Raw genomic sequence first — 15,935 nt, 5'->3', positions numbered from 1 at the left:
ACATGTGGATCACGAGCCTTCTAAGAACCAGGAGGAAGGAAGTCATTCATAAAGGAGACAGATGCTGAACTGCAACTTTTCTTTCCTTCGGCAAGTCCTCTAACTACAGCAATGTGGTTCTTTCTTACTCCGCAGAAGGGATGGACTTCTCTTTAACACTTGACTACCAGAAGCTCCCCCACCTTTCTGAGTCAGGACAGAACAGGCAAGTGGCCAATTCAACCCCTGCCTTCTCTATGCTCAGTGAAATCACGGGACCCAACCTCAGGACAGAGAAGTGCATAAATCTCTACGAGACTTCCAAGAGCAGGAGAGATGCCCAAGAGTCAGAATGCTGCCGGTGCTCACAAGAGCGTTGCAAGTGTCGCCTTATTCCTGATGCACAAAGCTTCATGTTTAATGGATGGAGATTTTTATAAATCTGCTTGTATCGAGATTAAATCAAAGCCTTTATTAAAACATTCCTCCTTCAAACAACCTGCATTTAAACCAATACCCCTCCCCGACTTGTGAATTGCCAGGGCATTGCAAGTATGTCATGTTCACCTGACAGGGGTCAGATCCAATCGGGCCACACAACATGGCAAAGCCACGGCAAGACACAGCACACCAGGCCGACCTCCACGGTTCAGTGCCCCACTCAGGATCTAGGCAAAGGCGAGTAGCACTGGCTCCCGAAGCAGAACTCAAGCACAGGAGAAGAGGATCCAGAAGTCTGACCCCACCTGTTCCAGACCCAGCCACGCTCAGCCGGATGATCAGCTCTTGGCTACCACTTGGTGAGGCTCACACATGTGCTTTTGTCTCTTCTCCAAAGAAAAGGGTGAGAGATGGAGGAGGCAATTTTCAGTTGTGTGTGGGTTTGATTTAAGGCTTTGGCTGTGGTCTGTTGAAATATTAAAATACTTTCTGGGAACGTCATCTCCTAAGCTCCCCATCGGAACAAACGTATTTTCAAAAATGAAAACATTGAACAAAGAGGTGGAGCCCGGGGGGCGGGGCCTGGGCCTATCAGGTCAGGATGGTGTCGTCCACCTGCTCTGTGGAGTCGGCCTGGCTGGCCAGCTTCTTCAGGGACCTTCGGTTGCACTCATTCAGCACCTCCAAACTGGCCACGTCCAGGATCTTGGAGAGGGCCTGTGGGGAAGATGGAAATGAGGAGACGTAATCAGAAAATACAGCTTCAGGTTTCTCCAAGCCAAGGCAAAAATGAACATTAACCTCAGAACTAGCACTGCTGTGGACTCCGGCAAAATAAGGGGGTCCGATGGATCCCTGGGAAGCCAAGAAAACCACACCTCATGCTTTTCATGTGCTGAGGCGGGGAGTGGAAGGGCTTTCAGTGCTCTAAATACGGTGGGGAGAGGAGTGCATGAACAGGGCTCCCTCCTGGGATCCGTTCCACACGTTCAGATGCCAAGTGAGACTTTATTTGGATTTCTCCAAAACAGGGCTCTGTTGCCGAAAGAAGCCTGAACACCACAGGAACAGAGGAATGTTTTCAGGCACTAGACCAGTCACCTGACCACAATCTGCCTCTCAACACTCAGCATATGAGGTGGTGGAGTATGATGCTTAAAGACTACCACGCAGTAGAGCCGTGTGCCGAGCACCCACAGCAGGCCCTGGAGGGACACCCCAGTCCCAGGCTCCCACCTGAAACACCTCTTCGCCCTGCCTCATCTTGAGGAGGTTGACGATCGCCTGGTCACTGTAGGCTCTCACGACAGTGTTTTTATCCTTGGTGTTGTCGAGAAGAGCCTTTAGGATGGGTTTGATGGCCTGGGGGTCCAGGGGAGGCAGCGGGTCCTTGTTGGCCCACCAGATCATCTTCTCGGCCACCAGCCTGATGTCACTGGATGGGTTCTGCAGACACTAAGAAGACCATAAGCTTTTAGTTAGGCACATCCAGTCTGTTTTTCAAGGAAGCCCAAATTTCTGCCCTGACATTCCCTCTTCATCCAGAAACTGACCCCACTGCTCGTTTCCAATGGCTTCCTTTCCCATCTTGGTAGGGGCGGGGGGGGGAGCAGTGACAGGTTCTGACTCAGCCCATCTCCTTCTCCCACCTCATCTCATGCTATTCTCTCCCTTTTTCTCACTACTCTTGGTCCACGCAGGGCTATCACTTCCTCGGGGACACCAAGCTCCTTCCCGCCTTCGGGCCTCCGCCCTGACTGGTCCCACAACCTGGGATGTGCCTGCCTGGGGGTCCTCACATGGTTGGCTCCTTCTCCTCCTACAGGCCTCAGCTCAAGTGTCAGCCCATAGAGGTCTCCCATAACAACCCTCTCTAAATTAGGGCCCTCCTCATCCCCATAGGCTTTTTGTGTACCTCCAACTCTACAGATCTTGTCTGCTCCATGCACCTCTATGCCTTGAGGGTCTAGCCCAGCGAGGTACACAGAGGATCTTCAGTAAACAAACACTGATGAACAGCTGCATGCAAGGTGATGCTGTTACATGGGCTCAATCTAACAGGGGCCCTGAGAACTCTCAGCAGGGCTGCAGGCGTCTGCAGGTTGGGGCAATCCCCCTCTGGAACCTCACTATTCAAATTGAGGTCCACACACCAGCAGCACTGATACCACCCAGGAACTGGTTACAAAGGCAGAGTCTCAGACTTAGCCACACCTCTAAAAATGCAGATTCTCACTCTGATTTGTGTGCACAATTTCTGAAAAGCTTGCTTTATTACACAGGCAGCAGAGGCCCCAGTGTCCAGCTCCCAGGCTTTCCTAATTGACACCTTGCAGCCACCACAATAACAATAATAAGCGCCATGCCAGCTAAAAGGAGGCAGGGAAGAAAAGACTTATTAAGATTTGAACCCAGCACGAATTCGGGCCCTGCGTCAGGCTCTGTGCTGACAGCTCAGAGCCTGGAACCTGCTTCACATCTTGTGTTTCCCTCTCTCTCTGCCCCTCCCCCACTCATACTCTCTCTTCACTCTCAAAAATAAACATTAAAAAAAAAAAAAAAAAAAAGGATGTGAACCCAGGTCTGTCCCAAATTTTACTAAATCCAGATGCCTGGAAGGAATACCTAAGATAGTGGTTCTTAAAGTCTTATGTGCAAAATATATAAACAGCTCTCAAAACTTCAGTATTAGGAAAGAAATGCAAAATCAAGCCCCGAATCAGGCTCCATGCAAGGCACTGAGTCTGCTTAAGATTCTCTCTCTCCCCAGCTCTGCCCCTCCCCTACTCGCACTCAAAAAAAAAATTGTTCTACATCATTAGCCATAAACAAATGCAAACTAAACCACAATATGATACTATAGTACACTTTTGAGAAAGGATAAAATTAAAACAAAAAAAAAAAAGTTTAAAAAAATAAAATAGTGATTCTTAATTTGATTTGGGGTTACAGGTCTACTTGAGAATCTGACAAGTCAGGCACTCTTCCAGAGGAAAAAAGCACACAGAATCACTTTGTGTTCCACTCCCAAGGGTTCAGAGACCTCCCAGAGCTCTCCGCAGAGAACTCCCAGAACAGCACAGTCAGACAGTCAGAACAGTCAGAACAGTCAGACAGCACACTTCCAGTGTTCTTTGGACATGGGTCCTTCTCACAAGCCAGGCTGCCCCTACTCACCTTAATGAACAGGCTGGAGAGTTTGGCTGGCAACTGTCCTCCCCCTGTCTCGATGTGATGCTTCATCAGGAATCCCATGCCCCGGATCCCGCTCACTGCGATGGGGATCTGTGGGGACAGGAAAGAGCTGGATGGCACAGCACCCTGCCCCTTCCTTGGAGCAGCAGGGCCAGGCTCTGTCTCATCCCCAGGAACCTCCAGGACACTGGCCCCTCATATAAGCACCCCTGCTATACACACACACACACACACACACACACACACAACTTAACATCCAAGACTCTTTGACAGCTTTCTTGCAGACAGCTTTCTTTGCTTCCTGGCTATGAAGCAAACAAAGGCTGTGTGCACTGCTTCCCACGAACAGGGTTCAGAGAGCTTCTGACATGGAAGGGACCTCTAGACACTCCTACTTAAACTCCTCATTGTTTACAGATGACAGAACTGAGGACCAGGGAGACCAAGTAGTGGTCCAAGGCCACAGAAAGTTATTGGCAAAGGCAAAATTTGAACCCAGGCCTCTCACCACCCAGTCTGCAGTAGAGCCCCTCCCCCGCCCCTTGTGCAGTGTCAGCAAGGATACAGCTGTGGAATTTGGGCTAGGGAGGGGGAGAGGGGTGTGGCTGCCCCAAAGCCTTACCCTGTCTGCCATGGCATTGCTGAGGATCATGTCCTGAACTTCACTGCTATACCTGCCCGCACAGAGTCTGTTGGGAGCCACGTTCACAGCCACAGACAGTGCCAGGCTCCGTCCATGCCGAACCATCCAGTCAATGCCAGACACATCCGCTGAGTGGAAGGACACAACTGGGTCAACCTGCACTTTACACTATGCCCCTACCAGCCATGCAGCCCCCAGGCCCACCCAACCTAAGCCCAATGGAAATCCCAGTCCACTGCACACGGACCGCCCTGCCCAATGTGGCACGTTATGAAGAGGTCTCTCTCAAGCTGCTTCAGACTCGCAGCCACGTTCCCCGAGCAGAGACGTAAGGGACTATAGGACCACTGGAAACTCCATTTTGTTTTAAGAGCTGGATTCCCCAAGGAGAGACTAGCTGCCAGAAGACCCCCCCGAGGGAAAGGGGAGACAAGGCCCTGCAGGGGGTCCCCAGTGCACAGGAGACCTACCCAGCAAGCACTGCTGAAGGACAGCGCTGAGCTCCTCTTCAGTCAGAAAGGCACACAGCTCGCCCAGGCAGCCGGCCGAGGAGATGCGAGTGTTGTCCTGACAGAGCACAGAAGGGAGCAAAAGGCGGCGTGAGCTGCACCACCAGCTGCAAGGTCAGTGGGGCCAGCAACTGCCCAGGATGGAGGGCAGGGGAGAAGGCAGAACGAGGCGACTCCAGACTCCTGTCCCCACTCCAGGCACGTGCGCTCCTGCTGCCAGAGCGGGACTGCCATTCATGGCAGCCGCCACTGGGCGTGGAGCGAACAACCATACACCCAGCACTTCTCTCAATTATAGAAAACTCCAGTGTGCGTGCATATGGTAATCATCATCACAATGGCAATAATACCCGTATTTACGTAGCACCTCTCTTCTTAGAAAGTCAGAACATTTTCCACGTATTATCTCAATTACTATCAACAGCTCTGGGAGGCAGCGAGGGGCGGCCCCTGCCCACATCACTGGACGTCAGCTAGAGAACCGCTCTGAGCTCCTTTCCTTCCAGCCCCTCTCCCCTGCCAACCTTGTGTGTCATCTTGTGTCCAGAGCGACACCCTGGAATCTCTCTACTGTGTCAGTGCCCTAGCACCACCTCCCTTATTCAGGTTTGTCCTAGGAAGTCAGAATGAAGCCACTAATCAACCTAAGGAGGACAAGCAAAAGCTGAGCATTTTCTGTCAAAATCAAAGCCAGATACACAACCTGCTCCCTGCTGCTCCTCCCTAGCCAACTAATCACGGGATAGCAAGGGAGTGGATTTTTAAGATACATACTATATTATTAATAAGTGCCAATCTGATGTGCACACAGACCACAAACCAACCCACCAACCAAGGACTAACGACCTGCTGAGTGGCTAATGCCAGGCTGGCACCCTGGTTGGCCACCATTGATCCAGGGGAAGCTCTGAGTTGGGGGGAAGATGGTCTGACCACAGTTTGCACCTCTGAGCTCCAGGCAGAAGCCCAGGTGCCAAGCAAGGCTAAAGCTGGCTCTCTCTGACGCCCACTCTCTCCAACAGGATCTATTTTAAGCTCCACTGTGGTGAAATGCAAATTGGCCTAAATACTAACTTTTGCTTGCACTGGGCATAGCCCTGTAAAAACCCTGACAGAGAAGGCGGGGGCTCTAGTCAGGGAGCAGCAGTTGGAATGAGGCCAGACTTCCACAGCCGTGGTAAACCCAGCAGCAACAAGGGCTGGCCCCACTGAGTGCGCTACAAGTGCAAACCATGTGAACCCACAGGCTCAGTCCAGAGATTAACCCCACAACAGAGGGCTGTCAGAGGAGAAAGAGAAAATTCTTATCTAGACTCAGTTGCTGGGCAGCCAACGAGTACTTAACACACGCTTCCAGGCTGGGGAAGGAGGGGCCGTGCTGGAACGGAGACAGCACCGGGGGTCCCAGAGCTCAGACTGTGGCTGACTCCACCTTGCTAGGGCATGGCCCCAGGCAAGTCTCACCCTCTCCAACAGTGCTAAGACCTCCGACCTGGTGTCCCAGACACCAGATGCCAAATTTCCTTTTTATTTTATTTTTTTAAGGTGAGAGAGAGAGAAAGAGAGAGAGAGAGAGAGAGAGAGAGAGAGAGAGAGAGAGAGACAAAAGGCAGGAGAGAGGCAGAGAGAGAGATCATCCCAAGCAGGCTACAAACTGTCAGAGCAGAGCCCGACGCAGGACTTGAACTCACAAACCGTGAGATCATGACCTGAGCCAAATAAAGAGTTGGATGTTTAACCAACTGAGCCACCCAGGCACCCTCCCAGATGCCAAATTTCTTAAGGGCTGTGACCATGCTTGCTTCACCTCTGCGATAGACCCTTTGTCTCAGCAAATGTTTCCTGAACCAATAAACGAATGTCTTCATTTTACACACAGGGAAAGGAAAGGCAGAGAGGGAAAGTGGCTCGTTTAAGATTGCACAGTAAGTTCACAAGAGCTCCTTACTTTCGTTACTGTGAAAACCTTACCTTCCTTATCTGTGAAACAGAACAACCAATACCAACACTACCCGCCCTGTCTCCCTCACAACCAAATGCCTGTTAAACCATAAAGAGTGATAGGAGCATCAGGAATGATTATTACCACTGAGCAGGCAGCAGTTCTTCTAACACAAAACAGACATGTCGACCAAAGCAAAGAGAAGGGGAACCAGTAGAGCCCACCAGCCCTGCCATCCACCTGCAGCCATACCTCGTCGTGTCCCAGCATGCTCAGCAGGAGCGAGACAATGTTTTTCCGGATGACCACGTCCACTTTGGCCCCTGCTCCCTGAATCACAAACCTCAGGGCCTGCAGCATGGTGTCCCTACAGAACCAACGCATCCAACTTAAACCCCTCGCTCTTCTTCACCACTGTTCCCGCCCACACAGGCCCGGCCCGGCCCCAGGAGGCTTCAGCATCCGCCTGGCCTCCTCACAGCCACAGCACTGCCCCAGCAGCACCTCACCTGACACCTGGGTCTTCCATGACACGGATTCCATTCAATAGCTCTGTGAAGAGGGGGTCCACCTTGATGTGGATGGAGATGAGCTTCCCCAGAGCATCAGCAGCCTTCAGGCGTACCCCCCGGTTGGAGTCCTGCAGGGCTTTGGTAAAAGTGGTCTGCAGCTGGGGCAGGAATGGCTTCAGGGCAATCCCGACCTGTTTGAGAAACCCACATAAGAAATTACGGGTGTGGTGGAGTCCAAGGCCACAGTGTGCGACAGATACGAAATCAATCAGAAACCACCATGAGCTCTCGCACACAGGCTAGGAGTAGATACTCCCACAAAGAGGACAGCCAGCACGGACAGGTCCTGCTCAGCCCCGGTATCACCACCTCCAAGGGAGCCACTGGTTGGCTTAAGTGGAGACCAGTCCACACGGACAAGCGACTTGAAACCTCTATCTCCAAATACATGAAAGAGCAGCGCAGGTGACAGCTGTCAGCCCCACCGAAGACCTGTTCCAATGCCAAGACAGGGCAATGGACCAGGTGTATAAGGGCAGGTATCATCTTCTGAGCAATAGATATGCAAGCTGAGCACTGACACTGCTCAGAGAACAATCCTATGAAACAAATGACCTCAGAAAGTCACCCCTCCCAAGAATGAACGTTTACTTCTTCCTAAATGGGAAAAACCAAAGCAGCTGTTTGGAAGTGTGAAAATACTGGGGTCAGGGGCTGCAGGCTGCTGGGAGGCACACCATGGAGTGAAGCTCGTAAACGGGAGGTAGGAACCATCTGGCCACGGATGACATCGACTCATGGCCTATGGGACAAATTCTGGGAGGAAAGGGCTCCGTTACGCTCAGGATGCGTCAGGCACCACCTGACACCACCTTCTCTAGGCCCCACAGCTCTTCATTGGCAGGCGGCAGCAGCACTTCCAAATCACGGGTGAGGGCACAAGCTCAGAGGTTACCATACTTTCCCAAGGTCATTCTGGCGTAGTGTGAGTCTAGCATCTAGCATCTCGACTCCCTCTGCCATGCTGTTTCTCCATAATAAGCTCACCGTGCTGCCACGTGACACCAACCGGCAGACAGATCAGTTCTTGAAGACCCAAATGGACCAAGAGGTGAATGTGTCAGTGGCTCACCTTGGCCAGCAAGAGGCTGAGTGTCTCGAGCAGGGCTGCCTTTACGTTCCAGCTGAACCGGTCCCCCAGGATGCGGATCAGAGGCCCAGTGATGCTGACCACGGAGGGCCTCAGGGCGTCAGCTGAGGTCAGGCGGATCACCAAACCTAAAGCTTTGGCCGCTTCCTCTTTCTGTTCCGGGCTGCCAGTCAGGACGCCCTCCCGCAACACTGGAAGGATGGAGGTTACTCCCTGACGAGAGAACCACACACGACAGTCAAATCTCAAAGGCACTGGGTCCAGGGGTCTCCTATCCAAAGCACGCACCCCTGTCAGCCATCCTCTCTGTGATTCCCTGACAGAGACTGCTTCTGGTGCCAGGGTAACAGCCTGAGAGGGTGCCGGCTGAGAAACAGTCTTGACAGGGCAGTGATGAGAAGGTAACAGCTCTGGTGGGCCTAGCACACATAGGTACACCTGCTGTCTCCTCTGTGACTCACTTGCTCTGGCCGTGGTGGCCTCCACAACTTAAACTGAAGGCAGCACAGACCCTATCCCCATATGGCCACCGTGGGAAAGAAACACGCTTCCGTGAAGGCCCTAAGTCGGCTGCTCTACCACAGACCCGGGACTGCGGGTGGAGGTAGAGGAAGGCCATATGCCCACAGCACCCTCACGAGGCCCTGGCTTACCTTCTTTGGGAGGCAGAACCCTGGCACATGCTCGCCTTTGCTCTCATTCCCTATGAGCCGGATTTCTTTGTGCAGTTCTTCAATTAGTGCCAGCTGGTTGCCAGCATCGAGCTTCTGTGGAAGGCCAGGAAAAAGCAGAGAGGATGTCAGGGTTCTAAGTACAGCCCTCCCAAGATGGCTTCAAAGTAATACCTCAGGGGGAAGAGTGTGGGGGGAGTATAAGTAAGACTGGCCATGGATTGATAGATGCTGAAGTTGGCTGACAGGTACATCATGGCCTATTTTAAGAGTCTAATCTTCCAAGCGTCTGGCATGGTCTATAATCAAAATCTGCTACAGTCAGCAGTCCCCTCACCTTGGTGATGGCATTCAGGGCATCCCAGCTCTCCTCCAGAACCACTGGGCTGGAGTCGTTGAAGAGGCGGATCAGGCCGGACACCAGGCTCCGCAAGTGGCTGGTGTAGTCAGCCTTCGAGCGTGAACAGTAAATGTTGAGGATGATGGCGGCAGCCTGCCTCATGCCCACCTCAGGGCTTCGGGTGGCTTCCAGCAGATCCTCGATGATGATCCGGTGCCCAGTGTCATCCTCTACTGAGAGGATCACAGCCTGACAGTTGGCCATCTCCTGAAACCACAGGGGACACCCAGACTGAGCACAGCCCCCCAGGGGCAGGCCAGGACAGCTGACAGAAAGCTGCCAGGAGTAATCGTGACACTCACCAGCTGCTCGTCCGGAGTCCCAAGTTTCTCCTTCAGGGCCAACATGACTGCCGGGAGGATCACTCCAAGGTGACGGGTCAAGGCGTCGCCAGCCACAGACGAAAGGAAAGCCAGCACCCGGGTGTTGACAGGCGGAGTCGTCAGCTGTAGAATGATGAACAAGGTCAGCTCAATGAATGCCGCTCCATGCTGGCCACCGTGCTAGACTCTAGGAGATCCCATGGCCACTGTTGAGGGCTAAGTGTCTGCTCCAGGGCCCCCTGAACCCACCACCAGCCTTCCCCAACATCTGAGTCCAAAAGGTCTCCATAGCAGGCCTGGAAATAATCATGTAGCCGCGGCCAGGGGGTGTTTGCTGCAGGGTGGGATTACCTTGGGCACGAGGTAGGGAAGCACCACACGACTCTTGATGGCCATAACTTGCTTCAGACCATCCAAGGCAAATTCTGACACTTCCTCATCATCCTGCACAGGAGCACGGAGGGCAATGCTGAGGAGCTGGCTCCTGTCCCCACCTCTGCTGTCTAGACCAGCCACCGCCAACTTCCTTCACCACTTTCCTCCCTTCCTCCTACCACACCCACATTTACTGACTATCGAAGGAGAAGCACAGAGCCAAATCTGAGCCTGCTGCACCCACTCCCTTGGGGGGCCCACACTGCGGCTGCCTTGGCAGAGTGAGCCCCCCTGCATTTTGCTTCTACAGAGACAGTAAAAGCCAAACTGGTAGGTGTGTGGCAGATCCACTCACCAGCTGCTTCAGTAAAAATGGGAGAATGTCCTCCAGAGCCTGGTGGCCGATGGTGGAGTGCAGCTGCTCGAAGGTCTTGGCCGCCGCTTCTCTGACCTCCTCCAGAGGGTCACACAAAGCCTTCCTCGCCGTGGGTACAAGGGACTCAGAGAAATACAGCACCTGCAACAGAATCCGTGCACTGTACCTGATGCAGCAGAGGCAAGGAAGGAGTGGAAGCAAGCAAGGGGAGATGGACGAGGACCTCTGGCCTAGCCAGGCCACCAGCATCCCCTGGCTTGACTCTTAACTTAGTGATTCTCACTGAAAATGAGCAAGCATATGAACGTAGAGAGGATATGCAGTCTCCACCTGAGGAGTCGGATTTTAAGTGAGTTCTCCAGATACTCTCCATCTCCCACGAGAGCTCCTTCCCACGGTGAGGCCCTGCATGGCATGGCCCCCTCTCCCCTGATTCTTTCTTTGGCTCATCCTCTTGGAAAACTCCCAAGTCCTTCAAGACTCAACTCAAAAAATTGCTTCTCTGTGGCATCTCTGGGGCTACTGTGGGGCCAAGGATAGCTCTGCTCCCTCTGGAAACGGTCCCCCCGAAGCAGAGCGCACTACAAACAGAATCGGGGGACTGATTATGTATCAGCCTCACCGCCGGCAAGGTCTCAGCCTTTGAGAGGACTCAGTAACTATTCAATGAATCACAACTCTAGTTGGTGACAGAATTTATTTACATTCTTTGCCAAATGCAAACGTAAACCCCCAGTGAATATAATACTTCTACTGATACACTCAGCAGAAGGTGCCTGTAGATCAGAGAATAAGCAATGGCCACATGCTTAACATTTCTGACTAGCCAGCCACTTCATAACTTTTATGCCAACTGAGAGCCCTATGCCTGCTCAATCTGTTTCCCAGGCGTGTTTTGAGGATCACCCTCAGAAAGGAAAGTGAGTGCAAAGATCGCCAGCCCCCTGAAAGTGGCTGCTATGGGACGGTAACATTGTCGGAAACGACACACTTCCACCCACTGGGAGTGTAACACTCATCTGCTCTGCTCCCTGTAAGAACGTGTGCAGCCCTCCCGCTCCCACAGCACCAGCACACGCACATGCGCACGGCCTCCCTTCCCTGCCAAGGACACTGCACATTTTAACTGTAGTGCAGTAGTGACACAAAAGGGATTAAACTGGAGAAGCCTCAGTAGTGGTGAGACAAAGATCATCACCAATTTCTATGGGCCATTCAGGAGTCCCTAGTGATACGGCTTTTCCTGGAACCTGCCCCCAGCCCTCTGAGTCAGGTCACCCACGAGGCCCTAAGAAGACACTCACAGCGTCTCGGCTGGTGGACTTCATGATCTCGCTCAGTCCGATGCACACACCCTGCCTCTCGTCGCTCTTCTGAGACCTCAGGCCTTCCTCAAGGATGGGGATGATTTCTGGCAGGATTTTCTCCCCTAACTTCCGGACGAGATCGCCCAATGTCCTTGCTGCAATCTGTCAGCAGAGACCAAGCCAGGACATCAATGCCCTACAAACCCCAGGGCACCTGGAAGACAACTCCAGATTGAAGGCCCTGGACTTAACTTCCCCAGATGCCGTTAGCCCTGAAGAACCGCCAGGGTGCTTGCAAAACACTAAAAAATACAATTATTTCTTTGTGTCACACACACCTACACAACCTAAAGCAAGAGCTGGCACCTTCTATATGAATAGGAAACTTATCAGATGCTGCCTGGTCAAGAGTCAATTTCCCTAAATTGATAACTACAGCCTAGAAGTCACCTCACCTTGTGCTCTTGTCCAAGGGGAGCTGAACAGGGCACAAATGTTTTTAAGGAAAAAAAAAAAAAAAAAAAAAAAAACGATCTCCCCTGAGGCCTCACACAAACCCTTCTTTAGCCAAATATGCAGTTTGCTTGCCAGAGATGGGGGTTGGGAGTGGGTCAAAGGGGACTGCCAGAAGCAAACATGAGCCCAGGCTGGGCCCCTCCTCCCAACCAGAGAACATGCCTGACCCAGCCCCTGCCCCAGCCCAGGTCAGCCTCATCTCACATGCTCACCCCTGTTTCTCATTCCAGACCCAGCAGCCCCCGCCCAGCTTCTGTTGGCTCTTGCACATCCTGCCCTTGTATCTAAAGCACTATTCCCCTGGTCTGGAATTGGCTTTCATCACTACCTCACCTGGTGGGTACTTACTCATCTTTTTTATCTTCAAGCATCATTTCTTCTGAGAAGCTTTCCCTGACCCCCCCTCCCCCACTGGTCAAAGGCCCTGTTACACACATTTGCAGCACCACGCAGCATTTGCTATAGCTGTATTTACATCTGTCTGTGTGATTATTTGATTAACGTCCATCTTCTCCACCACAGTGTAGCTCATGAGGAAAAGAATAAGGCTGCTCTTCTTCTCCATTACATCTCCAGATTTTAGGCCCCTGCTTAGCACATAGTGGTGCTTAATAAATATTTGTTGTGTGAACATTAATAAAAGGAAACCTCCTTTAGAATGGAGTCAGGAGGCCAGAAAAGGGCACTCCCACACCCTACCACTCTTCATCAACTACAGACCCAAAAGGAAAAGATAAATGTTACAGACCGAACAGGAAAAAGCATATACTTTACTAGCCCAGCAGGATAAAGGAAGATTTTCCTCCTCCACCGGCCAACAGCCCAGCCACTGAGAGACAGTCACAACTGAGCCAATGAATAGCCACTACACTTCAAATTCCCAGTTTACTCCAAGAGACTTTTTGTTTATAACAGCCCTCCCGACACCCTCCCTTCCCTCTTTTATAGGGTATTCCACTCTTTTGTTCAGTGGACTTGACTATAGTTTTGCCATGGCTTACATGTCCCAAACTGCAATTCTTTGCTATTGCCTGAATAAATCCATCTTGAAGGCAAAATAACTGGCTGTTTTATCTTTAAGAGTAACTGTTAAATGACTAATAAATAAATGTTCTCTTAGATAGGGGGCTCTAGGCACCCTAGCCTCTGATGCTGGGTCAGAAGCAAGGTCCAGTAAACTTACGGTTCTCTTATCTGCACAGGTGCTGGCTAGGAAACCCAGCAGCAGCCCAAAGAGAGTAGGCAGGATCTCGCGCAAGGTGCGGGGGGTATTAGAGACCACAATCTTCCAGACGTGCAGGGACGCCTGCCGCACAACCAGCTGGGTGTCTGAGCGGCCCATGTAGAGCCCTGCCAACACCCGGTTCCGCCGATCTACCCCCAGGGCAGTGATGATAGCCTACAGCAGTGGAAAAGAAGGGAGAACGCAGGGTGGTGAAGCCTCCAGAGCATGAGTACCAGGGCACATCCCTACCATCACTACGGGTGGAAAACCAACTCGAGGCGCGCACCTTATTGGACTGGGCAGTTCCAAAATTATCATCTTCAGAGGCAGTTTCTGTGGTCATCTTCCCGGTGACCCCTGAGATGTGGAACAGGAGATCCCCAAGGAGCTGAACAGAGCTAAACCTGAGGAAGATGCCAATAACAGAGTCACACAGTTGCGAGGGGCAATCTTGGGGGACAACTGAGCACTGGGCAAAAAATATACTGGAAGGAAGTACACCTAAAATATTCATGGTGGCTACAAATGTCCATCGATGGATGAATGGATAAAGAAGATGTGGTATATATATACAACAGAGTATCACTCAGCAATCAAAAAGAATGAAATCTTGCCATTTGCAACTATGTGGATGGCACTAGAGGGTATTATGCTGAGCGAAATTAGAGAAAGACGAGTATCATATGACTTCACTCATGAGGATTTTAAGATGCAAAACAGATGAACGTAAGGAAAGGAAAACAAAAATAATATAAAAACAGCAAGGGGGACAAAACATAAGAGACTCTTAAATATGGAGACAACAGAGGATTACTGGAGGGTTTGTGGGAGGGGGGATGGGCTAAATGGGTAAGGGGCATTAAGGAATCTACTCCTGAAATCATTGTTGTACTATATGCTAACTAATTTGGACATAAATTTAAAAACAATAAATAATAGGGGCTCCTGGGTGGCTCAGTCAGTTAAGCATCTGACTTCGGCTCAGGTCATGATCTCGCGGTTCATGAGTTTGAGCCCCACATCAGGCTCATGGTCCAGTAAACTTATAGCTTGGAGCCTGGAGCCTGCTTTGGATTGTGTCTCCCTCTCTCTCTGCTCCTTTCCTACTTGCACTGTCTCTGTCTCTCTCTCAAAAATAAAAATTTAAAAATTAATTATTAATAAAAATAAATAATAAATAATAAAAAAGTAAAAATATATTCATGGTGGCTATCGTGGAATGAGAGAAGTTATAGACAATTTTTTTTTTTAAATTTTAAGAGAGAGAACGTGTGCATGCACACAGAAGAGGGAGGGTGGGGAGGGAGGGAGAGAGGGAGAGGGGGAGAGGGGGACAGAGGGAGAGAGGGAGAGAGGGAGGGAGGGAGAGAGGGAGAGAGGGAGGGAGGGAGGGAGGGAGAGAGGGAGGGGGAGGGAGGGAGAGAGAGAGAGAGAGAGAGAGAGAGAGTGAGTCAGTCTCAAGCAGGATCCATGCTCATACCAAATCCGATGTGGGGCTCAATCCCACGAGCCTGGGATCATGACCTGAGACAAAATCAAAAGTCGGACATTCAACTGACTGAGCCACCTAGGTGACCCTAGAAGATTTTTGTTTCTTTACACTTTCCCATATTATTTTCTTCCCAAGTTTTCTACTAATGAAGACATATTACTTTAACAATGGGAAAAATCAACATTTTTTAAAAGCATAGGTGAAAGTTTCTGTAATAAAAACTACAACGAAGAGGGAGAGTACAGAAAGAAACATTAACAGAAAATCAGGAATGCTGATCATCAGAAATGATCATCACTAAGAAGAGGCCTAGAAGGATAAACCTTACTTCTCTTCAAATTAAATTAGGTTTATTGTTTTTAATGACTACAAAAATCATAGTCCTATTTGAAGTGAAGATTCAAAAAAACCCATAAAGGGGCTCCTGGGTGGCTCAGTCAGTTAAGTGTCTGATTCTTGATTTTGGCTCAGGTATGATTTCACAGTTCATGAGTTCGAGCCCTGCATCAGGCTCTGCACTGGCATCGCGAGACCTACTTGGTATTCTTTCTCTCTCTCCCTATCTGCCCCTCCCCTGCTTGTGCATGTACATGCACAGATACACACACACACACACACACACACACACACTCTCTCTCTCTCTCTCTCTCTCTCACACACACACACAAAATAATCATTAAAAATATTTTTTAATAAAAAAATAAAATTTTCATACAAACTGAAGAACTGAATAGAGCAAACTTTTCAACAGAGGATCAGAATAGAGACACTGCTACATGAAACTGGAGAGTCACACTGAGTGCTTAAGAGTGAGAGTCTAGAGAAAGTTGAAAAGAGTTCTCAGTAACATTCCTGCTCCTCGTTTCTCAGAGTTCCCAA

The 15,935-nt window shown here is 50.7% G+C and overlaps 1 protein-coding gene across 1 annotated transcript in view; it reads right to left on the bottom strand.

Annotated features, from left to right (window-relative positions):
* Positions 1–436: 436 nt before the first annotated feature.
* The window catches only part of GCN1 (GCN1 activator of EIF2AK4), a 57,079-nt gene continuing 41,580 nt past the window's right edge, over positions 437–15,935 (bottom strand). Inside the window, exons 43-58 of the mRNA XM_058691118.1 lie at positions 13,851–13,968; positions 13,523–13,738; positions 11,821–11,985; positions 10,496–10,657; positions 10,117–10,209; positions 9,745–9,888; positions 9,380–9,649; positions 9,025–9,138; positions 8,354–8,584; positions 7,219–7,412; positions 6,962–7,076; positions 4,729–4,825; positions 4,238–4,386; positions 3,598–3,705; positions 1,657–1,875; positions 437–1,137 (exon numbers count right to left, since the gene is read on the bottom strand). Coding sequence (XP_058547101.1) covers positions 1,012–1,137; positions 1,657–1,875; positions 3,598–3,705; positions 4,238–4,386; positions 4,729–4,825; positions 6,962–7,076; positions 7,219–7,412; positions 8,354–8,584; positions 9,025–9,138; positions 9,380–9,649; positions 9,745–9,888; positions 10,117–10,209; positions 10,496–10,657; positions 11,821–11,985; positions 13,523–13,738; positions 13,851–13,968 — 2,521 coding nt within the window. The 3' untranslated portion in view covers positions 437–1,011. The remainder of the gene's footprint in view (positions 1,138–1,656; positions 1,876–3,597; positions 3,706–4,237; positions 4,387–4,728; positions 4,826–6,961; positions 7,077–7,218; positions 7,413–8,353; positions 8,585–9,024; positions 9,139–9,379; positions 9,650–9,744; positions 9,889–10,116; positions 10,210–10,495; positions 10,658–11,820; positions 11,986–13,522; positions 13,739–13,850; positions 13,969–15,935) is intronic.

This window comes from Neofelis nebulosa, chromosome 11 (assembly GCF_028018385.1).
Source record: "Neofelis nebulosa isolate mNeoNeb1 chromosome 11, mNeoNeb1.pri, whole genome shotgun sequence".
In the NCBI taxonomy this organism is placed as follows: domain Eukaryota; kingdom Metazoa; phylum Chordata; class Mammalia; order Carnivora; family Felidae; genus Neofelis; species Neofelis nebulosa.
The sequence above is the reverse complement of the archived record's forward strand: the minus strand, read 5'-3'. Positions and strand labels throughout refer to the sequence as shown.